The 22208-nt window shown below is 39.6% G+C and overlaps 1 protein-coding gene across 2 annotated transcripts in view; it reads right to left on the bottom strand.

Moving 5' to 3' along the window:
- The window catches only part of LOC126259560 (major facilitator superfamily domain-containing protein 6), a 153129-nt gene extending 131535 nt beyond the window's left edge, over window positions 1-21594 (bottom strand). For both annotated transcript variants that reach the window (XM_049956454.1, XM_049956453.1), the window contains exons 1-2: window positions 21265-21594; window positions 20770-21134 (exon numbers count right to left, since the gene is read on the bottom strand). In XM_049956454.1, coding sequence (XP_049812411.1) covers window positions 20770-21134; window positions 21265-21328 — 429 coding nt within the window. In that variant the 5' untranslated portion in view covers window positions 21329-21594. The remainder of the gene's footprint in view (window positions 1-20769; window positions 21135-21264) is intronic.
- Window positions 21595-22208: the final 614 nt, after the last annotated feature.

Below are 22208 nucleotides of genomic sequence, written 5' to 3'. Positions count from 1 at the left end.
CAATACTAACCTTACGACTTATCTTAGAAGAAAGATTAAGAAAAGGCAAACCTACCTTTCTAGCATTTGTAGACTTAGAGAAAGCTTTTGACAACGTTAACTGGAATACTCTCTTTCAAATTCTGAAGGTGGCAGGGGTAAAATACAGGGAGCAAAAGGCTATTTACAATTTGTACAGAAACCAGATGGCAGTAATAAGAGTCGAGGGGCATGAAAGGGAAGCAGTGGTTGGGAAAGGAGTGATACAGGGTTGTAGCCTCTCCCCGATGTTATTCAATCTGTATATTGAGCAAGCAGTAAAGGAAACAAAAGAAAAATTCGGAGTAGATATTAAAATTCATGGAGAAGACGTAAAAACTTTGAGGTTCGCCGATGACATTGTAATTCTGTCACAGACAGCAAAGGACTTGGAAGAGCAGTTGAACGGAATGGACAGTGTCTTGAAAGGAGGATATAAGATGAACATCAACAAAAGCAAAACGAGGATAATGGAATGTAGTCAATTTAAATCGGGTGAGTCTGAAGGGATTAGATTAGGAAATGAGACACTTAAAGTAGTAAAGGAGTTTTGCTATTTAGGGAGCAAAATAACTGATGATGGTCGAAGTAGAGAGGATATAAAATGTAGACTGGCAATGGCAAGCAAAGCGTTTCTGAAGAAGAGAAATTTGTTAACATCGAGTATAGATTTAAGTGTCAGGAAGTCGTTTCTGAAAGTATTTGTATGGAGTGTAGCCATGTATGGAAGTGAAACATGGACGATAACCAGTTTGGACAAGAAGAGATAGAAGCTTTTGAAATGTGGTGCTACAGAAGAATGCTGAAGATAAGGTGGGTAGATCACGTAACTAATGAGGAGGTATTGAATAGGATTGGGGAGAAGAGAAGTTTGTGGCACAACTTGACTAGAAGAAGGGATCGGTTGGTAGGACATGTTTTGAAGCATCAAGTGATCACAAATTTAGCATTGGAGGGCAGCGTGGAGGGTAAAAATCGTAGAGGGAGACCAAGAGATCAATACACTAAGCAGATTCAGAAGGATGTAGGTTGCAGTAGGTACTGGGAGATGAAGAAGCTTGCACAGGATAGAGTAGCATGGAGAGCTGCATCAAACCAGTCTCAGGACTGAAGACCACAACAACAACAATATCACTGTTAGGTAGCATGAACACACAAACAGGAAAAGTTAATGATTTAAATTAATATACATACAGCACAGCTACAAGACCCCCCTTTCCTCCAAGGGTGTGGTTACGCAGTGTCCTAAGAGCACAGCTTAACTTGCAGCAGCCGAATATTTCTCACAAGTGTGGTTATAAATTTCACAGCTGTGCACCCAACATTTCATGCGCTACCTGCCTGAACACGTTTTATTGAGCACTTCGACTTTCCATAGAAAAGTCAATTATGTGTGAAATTGCTCAAGAAGTCACTTTACATATTTTTTAAGGCTAGTTATACTTTAAGTTATCGTTATTGTATAATTTTTAATCTGCGAAAAAAACTAAAATAAATATTAAAAACTAATGTCAAAACTTGGTTTTCTTCAACATGTGTTACTCTTAAGAGTATCACAAATGAGCCTGTAAAATTTTAAATAATGACATAAATGACTGGCCTTCTGGAGCTGATATTCTTCATGTGGCTGGTTCTCAATGTTATGTATTGACTAATAGTCTAATGCTCACTGATTTAAGAAATTCATCACACATTCTCACACACCAAATAATTCACCTTGCGTAAAAGGAAATTTACTTCGAAAGCAGCACTTCTCAAACCACCACCATTTGCAATATTTTTTCCGTGACCATTACAGTTATATAAACAGTTGTGATGTCATGTTAATCAAAATGAGGCCCAAGAGAAAGATGCATTGACAACAGTTTGTTGTTATGAAGTATTGCATAGTCTTTGATACATTTTGCTGTTGGTAGACAATTGTGTGTGCATTGTGTTTTGTTGTTGTGAATGGTGCAATTTCTTAGCAACTACGTTTTTATTTTGCTGTTATTCTCTCACACATGTTTAATTTCTGCAGTATTATTCTGTTGTAGTGGGCTAAAGTATAATTCTTTGTTAGAGTATCAGTTCTTACCAGTCAAAATAACAAAAATTTCATTGAAAAGAAAAACAATGAAAAATTCCTGGAATTCTACCCAGATTTCCTGGTTGTCCTGCGACATATACACCCTGTATATCTTATTTTTTAAAATAAATATTCACTTTATTTTCACTTTCTACAGTTCTGACTTCTTGCCTGATAAGTTTAGGGCCTAGTTTGTTTCTTTTAGCTCTGTATACACTTTTACTCTGCACCTTACAAGGGACTCTATGATCACCAGCTGTACAAAATTGATTTAGCATTTAACAGCCTGTACAGTATCTTTGTTAGAAAAAATATAGTCATTGTCACTAATAGTTCTATTTGGTCCTTGTCAAGTCCATTTTTTATTTTGTTTTCTTCTGCAAGAATTTGTTACGGACAAATTTTGTTGTTCTTAGCATATCTGCTAACGTATGACACGGCATTTCTGTTATCATATCTGTAGACAAGGGCTAGTAGAAATCATTGGGTAACACAAGAGATACTGAATTTAATTGAGGAAAGAAGAAAATATAAAAATGCAATAAATGAAGCATGTGAAAAGGAATACAAATGTCTAAAAAATGATACTGACAAGAAGTGCAAAAAGGCAAAGCAGGAATGGCTAGAGGACAAATGTAAGGATGTAGAAGCATACATCACCAGCAGTAAGATAGATAACGCCTACAGGAAAATTAAAGAGACCTTTGGAGAAAAAAGAACCACCTGTATGAATCTCAAGAGCTCGGATGGAAAACCAGTCATAAGCAAAGAAGGGAAAGCAGAAAGGTGGAAGGAGTATATGGAGGGATTATACAAGGGAGATGTACTTGGCGGGTAGTGTTAAGGAAATGGAAGAGGGTGTAGGAAGATGAGAAGGGATGATACTGTGTGAAGAATTTGATAAAGCACTGAATGACATAAGTCAAAACAAGGCCCGGGGAGTATACAACATTTTGTTAGAGCTTCTGATAGCCTTGGGAGAGCCAGCCATGACAAAACTCTTGCATCTGGTGAGCAAGATGTATGAGACAGGCGAAGTATCCTCAGACTTCAAGAACAAAATAATAATCCAAATTCCCAAGAAAGCAGATGCTGACAGGTGAGAAAATTACCAAACTATCGGTTTAATGAGTCACAGCTGCAAAATACTAACACAAATCCTTTACAGAAGTATGGAAAAACTGATAGAAGCTGACCTTGGGGAACATCAGTTTGGATTCCAGAGAAATGTAGGAACATGGGGGAGAGGGGGGGGGGCGATATTGACCCTAAAGGGAAACCTATGTTTATAGCATTTGTAGACTTTGAGATAATGTTGAGTGGAATAGTCTCTTCCAAATTCTAGAGGTGGGAGGGGTAAATAAAGTGAGTGAAAGGCTATTTACAATTTGTACAGAAACCAGATGGCAGATATAAGAGTCAACGAGCATGAAAGGGAAGCAGTTGTTGAGAAGGGAGCGAGACTGGGTTGCAGCCTATCCCCAATGTTATTCAATCTGTATATTGAGCAAGCAGTAAAGGAAACAAAAGAAAAACTCAAAGTAGGAATTAAAGTCCCAGGGAGAAGAAATAAAAACTTCGAAGTTTGCTGATGACATTGTAATTCTGTCAAGAGACAGCAAAGGACTTGGAATAGCAGTTGAACAGAATGGACAGTATCTTGAAAGGAGGATATAAGACGAAATCCACAAAAACAAAACAACAGTAATGGAATGTAGACGAATTAAATCAGGTGATGCTGAGGGGATCAGATTAGGAAATAAGGCACTTAAAGTAGTAAATTAGTTTTGCTATTTGGGAAGCAACATAATTGATGATGGTCGAATTAAGGGAGGACATAAACTGTAGACTGGCAATGGCAAGAAAAGCTTTTCTGAAGAAGAGAAACTTGCTAACATCGAGTTTACATTTAAGTGCAGGAAGTCATTCCTTTTGTATGAGTGTAGCCATGTATGGAAGTGAAACATGGATGATGAACAGTTTAGACAAGAAGAGAATAGAAGCTTATGAAATGTGGTGCTACAGAAGAATGCTGAAGATTAGATGGGTAGATCACATAACTAATATGGAGGTACTGAATAGAATTGGGGAGAAGAGAAATTTGTCGTACAACCTGACTAAAAGAAGGGATCAGTTGGTAGGACACATTCTGAGGCATCAAGGGATCACCAAATTAGTACTGGAGGGAAGCATGAGAGGTAAAAATCATAGAGGGAGATTAAGAGATTAATATAGTAAGCTAATTCAGAGGGATGTAGGTTGCAGTAGTTATTAGGAGATGAAGAGGCTTGCACAGGATAGAGTAGCATGGAAAGCTGCATCAAACTAGTCTTTGGACTGAAGACAACAGCAGCAGCAGCATCTGTAGTTTCCCAACGGAAATTTTTTTTCAGTTTTTGTCCTACATCTGCATTAATTAAAATCTTCCATCACAATCTTGTAGTGGGATTTGTTGTCACTTATGAGCTTCTGTAGTCCTTCATAGAGGTCTCTCATACTCTCATCAGAATGTGATCATGTTGGTGTGTAGACATGAAACATTCCCATCGAACATGTTTAATTAGTTTTTAAACCAAGTCTAGCTACTCTGACTTAGTTTTCTTCAACATCTTTTAGCAAAAACACCACTCCTGAAGTTCCTCTCTGTTTCTTTCTCTATAATAAAACATGTCTTGACTTTAATTATATTCACTTTTAATTTTTTGCCACAATCCTGATAAACTTATTATATCCCATTTGATCTTATTTAACATTCCTTCCAATTCCACAAACCTATCTTTGGATTTTAAAAGTCTGTAATTTCTTAACTGTAGGCATAAGACAAATGGCTTTCTAAGGTCATATAATTGTCAGTTTAGCCCAATTTGCTGTAGTAAGGTACAGATGTAGAAGTGAGCGGTTTGCCTGATAGCCTGAAGCCATTGTCAGAGTTCCTTCCCTCCGCAATTACTCTCAACGTATGTTCACTTAGGCTGAAATAACAGAATGCCACGAATCTGCACATGGCATTGGCATCTGCAACCAGTCTATGCATTATACAATAGCCTGCCACAGTTTGAAGGCTGTGGCAAAACTAGTACTGAATCTTGTCTTGAGCTAAACCCACAGCAGTCTCAGTGCTTCTGAATCTCAGAGCCTAAGATCAACACAGACGGCTTGCATGCCAATCACTTGTCAGCAGGGCCCTCATATATCCAGTAAAGGGCCCTCATATATCCAGTCTCAATTGTCATTTAACAGTCAATCAGTCAGTCTTCATTCACAGAATCAATCTTCACTCTGCAGGGAAATTAATCTTGTCTGGATCACTCGTTAGGTAAAAACACTGTGTGCAAAATTCAAGGTTCTGCATTAAAGTTCAAGCATACCACATATTTTAAATTTGTCAGAAAATTTGTATATCAACGCCCCATCACCTTAAAAAGGTTCTGGTATCAATACAATTTCCCACACCACAGTTCCAACTGTGGATGGTGCAGACGAAAGTATGACTGTTGGTAAGCTTCCATAAGAGTTTTAATTTCTTGTTGAGGACACTTGTTGTTGTTGTTGTTGTGGTCTTCAGTCCTGAAACTGGTTTGATGCAGCTCTCCATGCTACTCTATCCTGTGCAAGCTTCTTCATCTCCCAGTACCTACTGCAACTTATGTCCTTCTGAATCTGTTTAGTGTATTCATCTCTTGGTCTCCCTCTACAATTTTTACACTCCACACTGCCCTCCAACACGAAATTGGTGATCCCTTGATCCCTCAGAATATGCCCCAACCAATCCCTCCTCCTTGTCAAGTTGTGCCACAAACTCCTCTTCTCCCCAATCCTATTCAGTACCTCCTCATTAGTTATGTGATCTACCCATCCAATCTTCAGCATTCTTCTGTAGCACCACATCTCGAAAGCTTCTATTCTCTTCGTGTCCAAACTATTTATCGCCCATGTTTCACTCCCATACATGGCTACACTCCATACAAATACTTTCAGAAACGACTTCCTGACACTTAAATCTATACTCGATGTTAACAAATTTCTCTTCTTCAGAAACGCTTTCCTTGCCATTGCCAGTCTACATTTTATATCCTCTCTACTTCGACCATCATCAGTTATTTTGCTCCCCAAATAGCAAAACTCCTTTACTACTTTAAGTGTCTCATTTCCTAATCTAATACCCTCAACATCACCCGACTTAATTCGACTACATTCCATTATCCTCGTTTTGCTTTTGTTGATGTTCATCTTATATCCTCCCTTCAAGACACCATCCATTCCATTCAACTGCTCTTCCAAGTCCTTTGCTGTCTCTGACAGAATTACAATGTCAACGGCGAACCTCAAAGTTTTTATTTCTTCTCCATGGATTTTAATACCTACTCAGAATTTTTCTTTTGTTTCCTTTACTGCTTGCTCAATATACAGATTGAACAACATCGGGGAGAGGCTACAACCCTGTCTTACTCCTTTCCCAACCACTGCTTCCCTTTCATGTTCCTCGACTCTTATAACTGCCATCTGGTTTCTGTACAAATTGTAAATAGCCTTTCGCTCCCTGTATTTTACCCCTGCCACCTTTAGAATTTGAAAGAGAGTATTCCAGTCAACATTGTCAAAAGCTTTCTCTAAGTCTACAAATGCTAGAAAGGTAGGTTTGCCTTTCCTTAATCTTTCTTCTAAGATAAGTCGTAAGGTCAGTATTGCTTCACGTGTTCCAGTATTTCTACGGAATCCAAACTGATCTTCCCCGAGGTCAGCTTCTACTAGTTTTTCCATTCGTCTGTAAAGAATTCGTGTTAGTACTTTGCAGCTGTGGCTTATTAAACTGATTGTTCGGTAATTCTCACATCTGTCAACACCTGCTTTCTTTGGGATTGGAATTATTATATTCTTCTTGAAGTCTGAGGGTATTTCGCCTGTTTCATACATCTTGCTCACCAGATGGTAGAGTTTTGTCAGGACTGGCTCTCCCAAGGCCGTCAGTAGTTCCAATGGAATGTTGTCTACTCCGGGGGCCTTGTTTCGACTCAGGTCTTTCAGTGCTCTGTCAAACTCTTCACGCAGTATCGTATCTCCCATTTCATCTTCATCTACATCCTATTCCATTTCCATAATATTGTCCTCAAGTACATCGCCCTTGTATAGACCCTCTATATACTCCTTCCACCTTTCTGCTTTCCCTTCTTTGCTTAGAACTGGGTTTCCATCTGAGCTCTTGATGTTCATACAAGTGGTTCTCTTATCTCCAAAGGTCTCTTTAATTTTCCTGTAGGCAGTATCTATCTTACCCCTAGTGAGATAAGCCTCTACATCCTTACATTTGTCCTCTAGCCATCCCTGCTTAGCCATTTTGCACTTCCTGTCGATCTCATTTTTGAGACGTTTGTATTCCTTTTTGCCTGCTTCATTTACTGCATTTTTATATTTTCTCCTTTCATCAATTAAATTCAATATTTCTCCTGTTACCCAAGGATTTCTACTAGCCCTTGTCTTTTTACCTACTTGATCCTCTGCTGCCTTCACTACTTCATCCCTCAAAGCTACCCATTCTTCTTCTACTGTATTTCTTTCCCCCATTCCTGTCAATTGTTCCCTTATGCTCTCCCTGAAACTCTGTACAACCTCTGGTTCTTTCAGTTTATCCAGGTCCCATCTCCTTAAATACCCACCTTTTTGCAGTTTCTTCAGTTTTAATCTACAGGTCATAACCAATAGATTGTGGTCAGAGTCCACATCTGCCCCTGGAAATGTCTTACAATTTAAAACCTGGTTCCTAAATCTCTGTCTTACCATTATATAATCTATCTGATACCTTTTAGTATCTCCAGGGTTCTTCCATGTATACAACCTTCTATCATGATTCTTAAACCAAGTGTTAGCTATGATTAAGTTGTGCTCTGTGCAAAATTCTACCAGGCGGCTTCCTCTTTCATTTCTTAGCCCCAATCCACATTCACCTACTACGTTTCCTTCTCTCCCTTTTCCTACACTCGAATTCCAGTCACCCATGACTATTAAATTTTCGTCTCCCTTCACTATCTGAATAATTTCTTTTATTTCATCATACATTTCTTCAATTTCTTCGTCATCTGCAGAGCTAGTTGGCATATAGAAATGTATGAGAGAAGAAGAAATTCGTTGAGTAACTCTTCTTGGACCACACTTCCCGTGGAATGTTAACAGCAAACCTCTCCACAATGCAAAACACTTCTCTTGAAAATTATGCCACTGTAGTTTGTTGTGTGCTATAATTATCTCACACTCACTAAACAAATCCATGACAAAATATGCCAGACTTCAATGTATTCCTTCTCTCTTCTACTAATCCACTCTGGTGATCTTAAACTGTCAGCCAATACTTAAAAATTGGCTGAGTAAGTGTTTTCAGTCACTTCTTTCATGTATGAATTACATTTCTTTAAGGTTCTTCCAGTGAATCTCAGTCTCGCATCTGTTTTTCCTACAGCTAGTTTCATGTGGTCATTTCACTTTAAGTCATGTCTTGCGCTTCTTTTTTTCCAATAACTTGATATACCTCATTGCTCTATTTCCTATGATAAATTCTTTGCTAGGAGGAGAGGAGGGTTTTTCTGCACTATTTGTGTAGAATCTTACAGTTACCAGATTAGATCAAGGTACCTTTCTACTGTTGAGGGATAACAGTTGATTTTTTAATCCTGTAATCATTTGTCTCAATATCTGGCATTTTGGGATCCATAATGAACTTGTGAACATGCAGTAAAAGAATTTTGGAAAACTGTATCTGATATTTTAACCTCCTATCAGTCACCCTCTGTTCTGGTGTCAGTATTGTCTCTGACAAGTGGACCAAATGACAATCGGATTTTTGTAATTTTTTACATTTATGTTATGTGAAGTTCAGAACTCAAATATTAATCTCCCAAAACAATTCAATGGAAATCTAAAAAAATTCTCCAGAAAATTGACTTTGAAGTTTTCCAACCATGATTAATAAGCTAAGGCAAGGTCAAGTTTTCTTGTCAGGCCACTTGGCTGTGTGGCAGAAGGCTCACTTGCCATTTTGGGGATTTTAGGTTAGATTACTGGCCAACACAAATTTTTAAATAGAGCTGCATGTTCTATTGGCAATTTCATGAAGTTTAAAATATGTAAAGATGGAAACAAATCAGTAGTGTTCAAGACTAATAACCACTGCTTTGAGTCTCATTTCATTTCACTCATTACCCCCCCCCCCCTCCTTCCCCCGTTAGTTTGAATACCTACGTCATTTAAATATAAAATTCTCCAAATATATGCTAATTAACAGATATCAAATTGCTATTTTTATGAAAAATGTATGTGGTTTTTATTTCTAATTATATATCACACAGCAAAAAACTCCCGTTTCCATTGCAAATATAAATTCTTAATTACTGGGTCTTTATACAAGATTGTTTGAATAAAAAAAATTGCAAATTAGTAAATTCTTTTTCATCCTTACATATTTTACATTTTAGGGAAATGTTCGTGGAACCTTAGTTGAAAATTTTGCCAGGAATGAGAATTGAATCCATGGCACATATGTGATAGGCAAGCATTCTACCACACATCTGCATGGCCTGTCAAGAAAAATCAACCTTGCTTTTGCATATTAATGATTGTTGGTAAGCTTCAAACTTAAGAGCCGATTTTTTATAGAATTTTTGAGACCTGCATCAAACTGCTTTTGCTAACTGATATTTGATTTATGAACTCCACATACCATAAATGCAAAAACAAAGGTACAAAATCCAGTTGCCATGTGGTCCCCTTGTGAGTGACTGAACATATGATCTTGATCCACTTACCGTCTTTATGTAAGACCAATATCTCTCAAGCCTTCTGATCAGATTAGTTGGCACTGACAGCTCCTCACATTGCTCTTCTAAAGCTCATTTTCCCCCATTTAGCTTTTGTGTCACCAAGACCTCAACTTTGCTTAAATCTGTGACATAGCTCCCTTTCCTTTCTTTGCAATTTTCTAACAAGAGTACTGATCACATTGGATCTTTCCTATCCCTCATGACCTCATTGTCCCATCTGGTCTAAAGCTCTTTTACACTGAAATGAACACAAGTGAAAATGCCACAGATTGTGTTTGCTTTGCATTCCCTTGTGTTAGCTTGAATTCCACTGGTTGTCAGTCTTTTAGCAAACTATCAAATGGCCATTGGTTCCTCTTGCCTTTGGAGCTAGCAGTACAGATTGCTTTGGTTGTTGTTGACATGAGTTGCATTAGTAGTGGAGTGGTCTGGAAGAATGTAATGTTGCTGACAGAAGAATATACAAGTGCTTTTGAGATTGAAGAGATTTCAGTACTAATGCCAAGCCAAAAGAAGTACGACTAGTACAAAACTGCCAACGCACCTAAAGGTTCTACTGGGGCCAAGAGAAATACAGGAAATTCATTAGATGCTTGCTTCAGGCAGGATCAAAGTGAAAGCACAGGCTTTTTAATTCTTTTTATTAAAAAGGAAAAGCGCAATAAATTTCCTTGAGAGTAGATCAGTGTGAATAATTTACAAGACTTTCCCAGTGATTCACGGACATCTCATAGAATTGGGTGTACTGCCAGACACTGTAACTCAGCATCTTCATCTAGTGTTTTGTGAGACTGGTCACTTTGCTGACTGGGTTGCATATTCATGCCTAGATAGTGCCCAGTGTTCACTATGTCATCCACACCCACTGGGGCTGTTTCTTGCAATGGTATTTGACTTCAGGCATTTCCTCTTTTGTCTGCACCCCTTGCACCTGTCTCCCGTGGTGCCAGCCATCCCATGGCATTCTGTATTAGGTATGTGCCCACCAAGTGTCCCTAGCACTACAATGATGCTGATCAATGTAGAAGTTCCTTAAGCTAGTCACAACTACTGCGCCTTTCTCTCATGGTCATGTCATCCTCCTGGCATTCTGAATTCAGTACGCCCTTGTAAGGGGTGCTTCCTGTAACATCACACTGCAACTGGCGTCGCATATTATGTTGTCCGTGCATGCTGCAGCAATCTCTTATGGCGGTAGCTGCCATCTGGTGTTGCGTATTATGTCTGCTCCCTGGTTGTGCAGTGCCGGGGATTTTGAGTGGTTGGTGCTGTTCCCTATCTTGTCTGTGACAACTGTGGTTGTCTCCCATGGAGATAGTTGCCACCTTGTGCTCCATATGAGGTCTGATTCCTGTAATTAATGCTCCCAGTCATCTGAGGTTCATTCTCAGACAAGGGAACTTTTTTCTGGCATTTCTGTAGTAGTTCCAAAGCCAGATTCCATGTTGTACTGATCTTGTATCCTGCTTCCCAGTTGATCAGGTTCTCCGCCACCTTTATTTCAATAGATTCATTGATGATACTGTCCCAGAATCTGAGGGTTTGAGCCAGGATCGTGGTTCTGTCATAACTCATGGTGTGTTCATGTTCCAGACAATGTTAAGCTATTGCTGAGTTTGTGGGCTGTCATAGCCTAGTATGTCTTTGGTGTTACTAACAACAGAAGAGAAACAAGAAGAAGAGACCAGGAAGGTAGCCTTCCTCACAATGGACAAGGAACAAGAAACAAGAAAGACACACTAGGAAGGTAGCCTTTCTACTATATGCAGGGCCTATTTCTGCTAAGATCAGCAGAATCCTGGAAAAACACAAAATCAACAGTATGTTCTGCCCACCCAGCTCTTTGAAATAGTCAAGGATATCTGGGGTTAAGAAAACCTGGTATTTACCTTATACCTTGTGGATACGGTATGTCTTACACTGCTCAAACTCCCAGAACAATGGACATAAGATGTATTTGCTTGTATCTGCTTCCATCGGTGCAGTTTTGAGGGGGCTGTGAAATGCCTCTGGTTTAATCCATTTGTGTTCCACATCTTCATCCTCCAAGTTGAATGTTGTAGGCATTGACTGCCCATTTACTCTACACTTAATTTCCTATCACCTTGTTAAACAAAAATATACTTTTCTTAGCATTCCTTGTAAGACACACAGTCATTCGTGCTATGCTATTCCTTTATATCAACTGATTAATATTTTCTGTTTCCAATCTGAACAAATTAAAGCTCTCCTTTGTCAGTAAAATGACTGATGTTTCCAAACAGTATGTACACAGGTGGAGAGTGACAGAAGGGTTCAGAAGATATATCTTTAATCTCAAATTGTTTACACAAGAGCAACGGCAATTTAGAGATAAGATTCAGTAATACAAAACTGTGAGAGGAAGTAATCTTAACAGAACAAGTTAATAGTACGAATTCTCAGACTCTAGAAGTTAGATTACAAGTATATTTTGGATAATTTCATTTTTGAACACACATACCAAAAATGTAATCAAAGTTGAAAGAAATCATACGAGAATAATGGTACAAATGACAACGTTACCTACTAGGCAAGGAAGGAAGGAATAACACACATCAAAGAAACGAAAAATAAAAGGGGTGTAACAAACATGTTGGTTCCTAAAGGAAGCAACAGAGACAGTGAAAGGCAACTACACAAAGAATACAGAAATGTGTCCCAGGAGAGCTTCAGTTGCCGTAGTTAGCCTAAAAAAAAGGTACTGCAATAATGTATATAACATTTATGTCTTTAATTTAAGGGATCTTCATGATCCACAAAATACAATGTGTCAAAGTGAAATTGTGACGACTAAATTGTAGTAGGGCAGCAGAGATGCCTCTGAGTATGTGTGTAACAGTCGCAGTGGGCAGAGGTCTTAGGCATTCTGCCTACTGCATGCAATTGGCAAAGAGTACTCAAGTTGCTCAAAAACAGGACAGCACAAAGAACATAGCTGGACAACATTATGCATCATGAATCACTGGCAGATTAGGGGTCAGCCACAGCCAGTGTGAGGCAGGCCAGAAGTTTTTGATGGGCCAAAGCGGAATGCTCCTTTGACCAGGAATGACAGTCACGAGTATCAAACAATATCCAGTGCTGAGCAACAAGAAAGCATAAATTTATATTTGCTTGGTGATCTGGACACCAGGTGCAAAATGACATTACAAGCTCGTGGTACAATCCATTGGTAATGCTGGAATTCAATATGGTGTTGGCCCACCCTTAGCCTTGATGACAGCTACCACTCTTGCAGGCATAGGTTCAGTCAGATGCTGGAAGGTTTCTTGGAAATGGCAGCCTTTTCTTCATGGAGTGCTGCACTGAGGAGAAGTATCGATGTCAGTCGATGAGGCCTGGCATGAAGCTGGCATTCCAAAACATCCCAAACGTGTTCAATAGGATTCAGGTCAGGACTATGTGCAGGCCAGTCCATTACAGAGATGTTATTGCCCTGTAACCACTCCGCTACAGGTTGTGCATTATGCACAGGTGCTCGATCGTGTTGAAAGTTGAATCACCACCCCCAAATCGCTCTTCAACAATGGGAAGCAAGAAAGTGCTTAAAACATCAATGTAAGCCGGTGCTGTGATAGTGCCATGCAAAAAACATGAAAAGCATAACCACACCATAACATCACCGCCTCTGAATTTTACTGTTGGCACTACACATGCTGGCAGGTGTTGTTCACTGGGCATTCGCCATACTCACGCCCTGCCATCGGATCACCACATTGTGTACCATGATTGGTCACTCCACACAACATTTTTCCACTGTTCAATCGTCCAATGTTTATACACCTTACACCAACCGAGGCATCATTTACCAGCATGGTGTGTGGCTTATGAGCAGCCACTCGACCATGAAAGCCAAGTTTTCTCACCTCCCGCCTAACTGTCTTAGAACTTGCAGTGGATCCTGATGCAACTTGGAATTCCTGTGTGATGGTCTGGATAGATGTCTGCCTATTACACATTACGACCCTCTTCACCTGTCGGAGGTCTCTGTCAGTCAACAGATGAGGTCGGCCTGTATGCTTTTGTGCTGTACGTGTCCCTTCACATTTCCACTTCACTATCACATCGAAAACAGTGGACCTAGGGATGTTTAGGAGTGTTGAAATCTCGCGTACAGATGTATGACACAAGCGACACTCAATCACCTGACCACGTTCGAAGTCCACGAGTTCCGCGAAGTGCCACATTCTGCTCTCTCACAATGTCTAATGACTACTGAGGTCGCTGATATGGAGAACCTGGCAGTAGGCGGCATCACAATGCACTTAATATGAAAAACATATGTTTTTTGGGGTGTCCATATACTTTTGATCTCACAGTGTATGTATTTACATGCTCAGAAATACATCTTACTAACTAAAAGCTATCAGGAAGAAACTTGTTGATGAAAAACATGGAGGGAGGACATTATATCATTGACTATGGAATGGTGAACATCACTGCCTTTCAGTGTGAGTAGATACAAATCAAAGAACTAGTCAAAATTTTGTGAACATCTTCTACTTAAATAAACTGAATGAAATTGCAAGAAAGACACCTGGTAGATGTGGTTGAGAGGTAAATATTTAAAAAAATGTTCATCACAAAGGATAAGACTGGAGGATTTCCGTTCTCATACATGTGCCTGTTGCGGAGTAAGAAATACCACATGGCATTCATGCTTGTGACATGTGGTCACTGGAAATTTTCTTGAAACCAGAGCTCACAGATAAACGGTCAAGATCACTGAGCACTAGTCAGACTAAAATCTTTCAATCAAATAAGAGAAGTGCAGACCAGCGAGGCAGTAACTGTAATAGAGTGCATGGCAAGGGGATTTTTTTTGTGACTGATCTTTCTAATGCAAAAACCAAGCACACAAGGATTACATAGGGAAGTTACAAAACTGGCGGCACTGTCAAAGGATCACTGGAAATTATGTTAAGGAGACTATTTCTGATCAATATAACTTTAGGAATGTGTAGTACAAGAATGAGAATGCGGTGATGAAACCCCTGACTTGATCACAAGTGAGAGAAGACAAATGCAGCATTGATGTCAGCCCATATGAGACAATGAGGTGACATCCAACCTGACCATGAATGGGAGGCAACCACACCATTGCCTGTGGTTCTGATGTGCTCCTTCAACTCAGGAATGGTGGCACAACATGTTCGGAACACTTCTTGCTTCAGGTAGGCCAAAGGAAAAAGTCTGAACATGAAAGGTCAGGTGAGGAAGGCGGCGAGGAAATGTCACCAAAACAGGAGATTACTATACCAGGAAATGTCTGTCGCAAGAAATCCATGCAAATTCTGGCCACCATTCTTGTGTTGAAGGATCGCATCAGAACTGCAGGGAATATGTTACGCCAAGTTATGGGAAGCTTCCAATGCTGCCTAGATGAATGTGTTGTGCAGGGCGGGGGGGGGGGGGGGGGGATCATTTGACAGGAGCCATACTCAAAAAATAATCCACACAATGGACAATGACTTACACACTGGTAAATGGCATACCTTTAACTATTAATTGACATAAGAGGTAATAAATGAATTACAGCTACTGCCTGATGGTGTGTTTTTAATATCCTACTATGAACGCTGCCGCACCCTGTATTACAATAATTTATGGAATATAAGAGAATCTTGGATGGAATTCATGGATGCGGGGAGGAAGTGCCACAAGAAATGGGATGAGTACAGATATCGAGACTGGAAATGGTAATAGACACAAAAAGCTAATTTAATTTTCTTAATAATAGTCCCAAACTTGAGTATATTTAGTTTTGAGGTCTGTAAGTGGGTAATCTCCCCCTCTAAACCATGGACCTTGTCGTTCGTGGGGAGGCTTGTGGGCCTCAGCGATACAAGCAAATGTACCATAGGTGCAACCACAACAGAGGGGTATCCACTGAGAGGCCAGACAAACACATGGTTCCTGAAGAGGGGCACCAGCCTATTCAGTAGCTGCAGTGGCGACAGTCGGATAATTGACTGATCTGGCCTTGTAACATCAACCAAAAATGCCTTGCTTTGCTAGTACTGCAAATGGCTGAAAGCATGAGGACTCTACAGCTGTAATTTTTCCTGAGGGCATGCAGCTCTGCTGTATGTAGCAAGGAGCACTGCATCAAACCAGTCTTTGGACTGAAGACCACAACAACAACAACAACAACAACAACAACAACAACAACATGTGTGTGTCATATTATACAGTTCAAGAATAAATTCAATACAACAAAAAGCAAATACAATAACGTTTCATAGTTACAATGTCAAGAAAATTGAGAATCCTAGATTCAACTGTGGGAATTTAGATATACATTAAGTAGATGGTAATGTGTTCACCAATCTATCAATCTAGTGTTACAGCCATATAATAATATATTCTCTACGAGTACAATATCAGTGCTATGTTAATAATCTATATGTTTAGAATTAATAATTATGAAGAACTGTTTTAAATAAAAGAAAACCTGCAGTAATTTGCTACAAGAAACTGGAGGAGGCAGAATCAAACATGATGCGAAGAGAATATACTATAACTTTTTTTACAGGAATTTTTTCAGTTTGTATGAGGGTTATCCAGAAAATAAGTTCATATCGGCCGCGAAATGGAAACCACTGGGAATATCCGGTAAAGTTTGCACAGATGTGTTGGGCAGTGTCTCTAGTATGCCCACCGATCGTGTCGCGTCATTCTTTTCAGTTTTGAGTGAACAGTGAGCACATAAATATGTGTAGGGAATAGCGTCTCCCGCCAAGTATGAGGGCCTGGTTAGAGAATTCGCCTGTGTCATGCAGTCCACATAACACAACTGTCAAACAGTTCCTTCTTCATGCCACTTCTCGGCCGCACACTGCAGGGGCAATGAAGATGCTCCTGCAGCATTTTTGATGAGAAGTGTTCGATCACCCATAATACAGTCCAGAACCACTGGCTATGAAGGCAAAACTTTTCCACAGACGACTTGCTGCAGACCAGTGCAGATAACTGTCCGAAAGCACAGGCGGCTGCTTTCTATGACAAGGATTTTGGAAAATTGATACAACACTACAATTAAACTCGAAGTCAGAGCGGCGACTATGTATAGAAGTAGGTGGAAGGTGTACCTAACTGTTGCAAATAAAATGTTTCTGGTTTTCACTGTGGTTTCCATTTCGTGACTGATCAGAACTTACTTTCTGGAAAACCCTCGTATAAGGTGACCCTGTAAGTGAGATTTAAAATTAAACATCAGAAAAATTCTTACATCATTTCTTCTGTTGGGAATAATTGGCAAGAATACTTAAATAAGTATCAAAGGGAGGATTTTTTTATAACAATGATATAATAAAAAGTGATGATAATTATAGGAATGGAGGTGGTTGATAATGAAATCAATTTAGGGTGTTCTGTGATGGGCCAAAGTGCAGTCTTCCAGTTGTCAGGGATAATGATGGTCATTAGTATAATGTTATCACCCAATATCCAGTACCGAACAACAGCAAAGGATAAATTTGTATTTTCTTAGCAACAATGTTTTAAGTACGTATATATCTTATGTTGTAGATAAGTAAGGGACAAGGGAACTGAAGCCACTGCAAATGTAAGATAGACTCCGTACGTGGAAAATTCATGGTCAGCTGTTATCAATGAAAGCCAAGTAGTTGGCTATAAGGAAGAGCTGTCATCCACAACAGTCAAAGCTATTTTTACCAAAGGGGTAGAAACGCATGCTGCTTCAATTGTTTAATGAAGTCAAAATTTTTTTCCCCTACAGTCTCTCTGGATTTTAGAAGTGACAACAAATGTGAATTATTGATATACAATGGGAATGCGTTGCAAATTTGGAAATGGGTCTGATGTAAAGGAAGTTTCTGACATCTAAACAGTAAGTCACTGTTTCAAATTTTTCTCAATCATGTTCGATAGGGTTCATGTCTGGAGACCATGCTGGCCACTCTAGTGGAGCGATGTCGTTATCCTGAAGTCATTCACAAGATGCGCAGGATGGGGGCACAAATTGCCGTCCTTTAAGGTGAATGCCTCGCCAATATGGTTGCACTATCGGTCCGAGGATGGCATTCACATATCGTACAGCCATTACGGTGCCTTCCATGACCACCAGCGGTGTTAATCGGCCACACATAGTGCCACCCCAAAACATCAGGAACCTCTGCCTTGCTGCAGTCTCAGGACAGTGTGTCTAAGGCATTCATGCTTAAAGGGTTGCCTCCAAACAGGTCTCCCACGATTGTCTGGTTGAAGGAATATGCGACACTCATCGGTGAAGAGAACGGGATTCCAATCCTGAGCAGTCCATTCGGCATGTTGTTGAGCCCATCTGTACCGCACTGCATGGTGTTGTGGTTGCAAAGATGGATCTCGCCATGGACGTCGGAAGTGAAGTTGCGCATCATGCAGCCTAATGCGCACAGTTTGAGATGTAACACAACGTCCTGTGGCTGCACGGAAAGCATTATTCAACATGGTGGCATTGCTGTGAGGATTTGTCCGAGCCATAATCTGTAGGCAGCGGTCATCCACTGCAGTAGTAACCCTTGGGCGGCCTGAGCAAGGCAAGTCATCGACAGTTCCTGTCTCTCTGTAGCTCTTCCATGTCCGAACAACACCACTTTGGTTCACTCTGAGACACCTGGACACTTCCCTTGTTGAGAGCCCTTCCTGGCACAAAGTAACAATGCGGACGTGATCAAACCGCAGTATTGACCGTCTAGGCATGGTTGAACTACAGACAACACGAGCCGTGTACCTCCTTCCTGGTGGAATGATTGGAACTGATCGGCTGTCAGACCACCTCCGTCTAATAGGCATTGCTCATGTGTGGTTGTTTTCATCTTTGGGCAGGTTTAGTGACATCTCTGAACAGTCAAAGGGACTGTGTCTGTGATACAATGTAAACAGTAAACGCTTATCTTCAGGAGTTCTGGGAACTGGGGCGATGCAAAACTTTTTTTTGAAGTACTCATCACACTTCCCTGGAACACTCCTGATGATATCCTTTCTCTGATGAACACTCACCATCAAGGGCAACATAGTGAGTTCTGTTATTTAAGGAGTCTTCAAGCCACTCACATATCTATGAACTTATTTCATATGCTCATACCTTCGTTAACAGCCTGCAATGGGACACTGTGTCAAATGCTTTCCAGAACTCTAAAAATATGGAATCTGCCTGCTGCCCTTCATCTATAATTCTCAATATATAATGAGAAAAGGGCAAGCTGAGTTTCGCCAAGCAATGCTTTCTAGAACCATGCTGATCTGTGCACATAAGTTTCTCAGTCTCAAGAAGATCTAAAAATTGAAACCAGTATAGCAAAAAGGAACTATAGAAGAAGTTGGCAATTACAGGCCAGTCACTCTATTGTCTGGCTTCTCAATAATTTTACAGGCATTTTTCCACGAAAGACTTACAGGTTTTAGCAAATTCTGTCCATAGCACACTAGTGGTTTAGGAAGAACCATTCAGCCAGCCCTGCTATTTATGAATTCTTGAGTGAAATTTACCAGAAAGGGGAGAATAGACAATATATCACTGGTGTATGCTTTGTGTTCAAAGACATCTGAATTACAGACCATGAAGCCAGAGGCATAGCTAACCTTTGCAAATGTAAAGATATAGTGGAAATATAACATACTGAACGTAACAGAATTACAAACCATTACCCAGATTACCAAGAAGTGAAATATGGTGTTCCCCATGGAGCAACACAGGGATCAGTGCTGCTGTTCCTAAATGCAAATGACCCACAAGCCAACATATATAGGCAAAATGATTATCAGTTTGCTCATGACACGCGCTTTCTCACCAGTGTAAAAAGAAAAACTTACCACAAGAATACATAACAAAGAAGATATCATAGCAAGATGATTTGCACCCACACAATTGAAGGAAAAACTGTAGAAATGGACTTCCATAATGTCAACGAAAAGGTCCCACAAACTATAAATATCCACTTGTCAAACATAGTTGTAAATAGAGCCGACATAACAAAGTTTCTCAGGTTGTGGATCCAGGGCAATGTCAGGTGGCAAATTCATATTGGCAAACTCATTAAAAAATTGAGCACATTCTACTATGCTATGAGCATCCATGAAAAATGCACCAGCAGACTGCCTCAAAATTGTGTGTTGTGTAAACATTCAGTCACTTCTGAAGTACAGAGTCATTTTCTGTGGAGCTTCCCCTAACATTATTAAGCTATTCAGTATCCAAACACAATCGTAAAAGATACAACACAAACTGTAGTTTTCATGAAGTATTATGCAACTCAAAGTAACACACTCTTCCCCAAAAATGTACACATCCACAACACAACACAATAAATGAATCTCCATACGCACAAAACAAAAACTGAGCTTTGTCAAATGGCTTTCTGCATCTAGTAAAAAAGATATTTAGAAAATTCCAAAATAACATACAGTCAGTAAACAGTGTTGCAGGATTCAATACTGCCATGAAGACATATCTAAACCATTGCTTCTACAGCCTGGAAGGGTTGTCTGATAAATAATAAAGTGCCAGTGCCAATACTAATACTAATTAATGTAGCCTACCAGTATTATCCACTGAAACCATAGTAGCATTGTAACCCCTGAACCAACACTAATAATGTACCAATAATCTGCACTGTAACATCAAACTTCACGTAAAAGAATTCTGATAGCAAGTCTCCAACATAAATTGGCCAAATGGCCTAAGATATAACGAATACCTCCATAAAAATGGTATTTTATACATTAGTTACATTAAATTCCAATTACTAAGTAAGTATATACAGCAAGAGATATATCTCATAAAGCAAGAACATAGCGGAACTGTACAATACAAAATAAGAAATGCAAAAGGCGGTTGTATATTCTACAAACCTCACAATGAAGAGCACCTGAGCTACCATCTTCTGTAATACGTTCTGCATCACACTGGTCTGAAGATTTGTTACCACACACATTAATGAATGATTCCCCTTCTCCACAGTCAAATATTGCTATAGATTTTGATTCGACAGGTACTTCTGGTATGAACTGTATAGTAAAAAAAGTTACTAAAACAAGTACTTCACAGAGAATGAACATCATTTTCTGACGTCGAAAATGGTCTGCAACAGCACCAAGTAATGGCTTGGCGAGCATTCCCATAATTGGCAGAATCGTGTAGATTAAACCAACAACTACACTGGAGAATCCAAGCTGTCGGGCATACGTTGGTAAGTAAGGCACCACTGGAGCTGTACCTGAATAAACAGGAAATGCATCTGTACAGCACTAACCATAACAAAAATGTCACTTTTTATGCATTCTGTCAGCTATAAAAAGATGACATTAATGGTGCCTCAAAAACTGACTTTTGTAAATATAACTTACCGGCGTTGAACAGAAAGTACTGCCCTTTGACAGGGAGTAAATCTGTGTTAATTTTTATCTTCATTGTCAGTTTTCGCAAATAATGTCCTTTTATATTTATAAAAATCTTTTGGAAATCAACCACACGCGCGTGCTAGTCACGGGTTCACCTTTAAAACACAAACACTTAACCACCAATATTGGGCACTACCACATATTCATCGAATAATATAACGCAAACAAGACAATTAACTAAAATATGAGGGTCAAACAATATTTAAAAACATATTTCTTCACTGCGAACTGAAAGTTCCTCCTACACTCGGTACAGTGGTTCCATGCAATGTTTGAAATCTGTAGCACAACTTCAATTGTTTACGTTGGCTACCCTGGAAAAAATGTTCAGTAACAAAGATAAACCACAGTGGGAAAATGACACAACAACTTCCACACACCGCACAGCACAGATGTTACCAACATTATTTTGTGTATTTAGAGATCCACAGCCGCTGTGAATTTTGAAGGAAATCATTTTCCTGTGTTGGAAAATAATTTCCTTCAACAAATTATTTTGTGTAAACGCCAGTCCCCTCGCAAATGTCTGGCTCTAATAAAATATGCACAGACATATCGTAGAATGTGGAGTGAGAATGACATGAAAAGTGCGCAAAATTACTGAATTATGACTGCGTGACAGATTGCTGCGTGTGGTCAAGAGATCGCCGCAAATACGTCGGGCGATTGTTTGAATTAGCTGTCTGTTCAGTCTAATTTCTTTCGTATTTGCGTACACAGTGAAACATAAAACGGTTGCTGAAGTCAGTGCTTTAGCACGTTCATAAATGAATTTATTGAAATATGTAGGAGTCGCACAAGTTTGTGGAAAATTAAGGCCAAGGATGACAGGGATTGAAGTTGCTTAAATATCATAAACTGGGGTGAATAGGGGCAGAATTTCAGGTTTT

Source organism: Schistocerca nitens, chromosome 5, assembly GCF_023898315.1.
Source record: "Schistocerca nitens isolate TAMUIC-IGC-003100 chromosome 5, iqSchNite1.1, whole genome shotgun sequence".
NCBI lineage: Eukaryota > Metazoa > Arthropoda > Insecta > Orthoptera > Acrididae > Schistocerca > Schistocerca nitens.
Note: the sequence above shows the minus strand (reverse complement) of the source record. Positions and strands in the feature narration are given on the sequence as shown.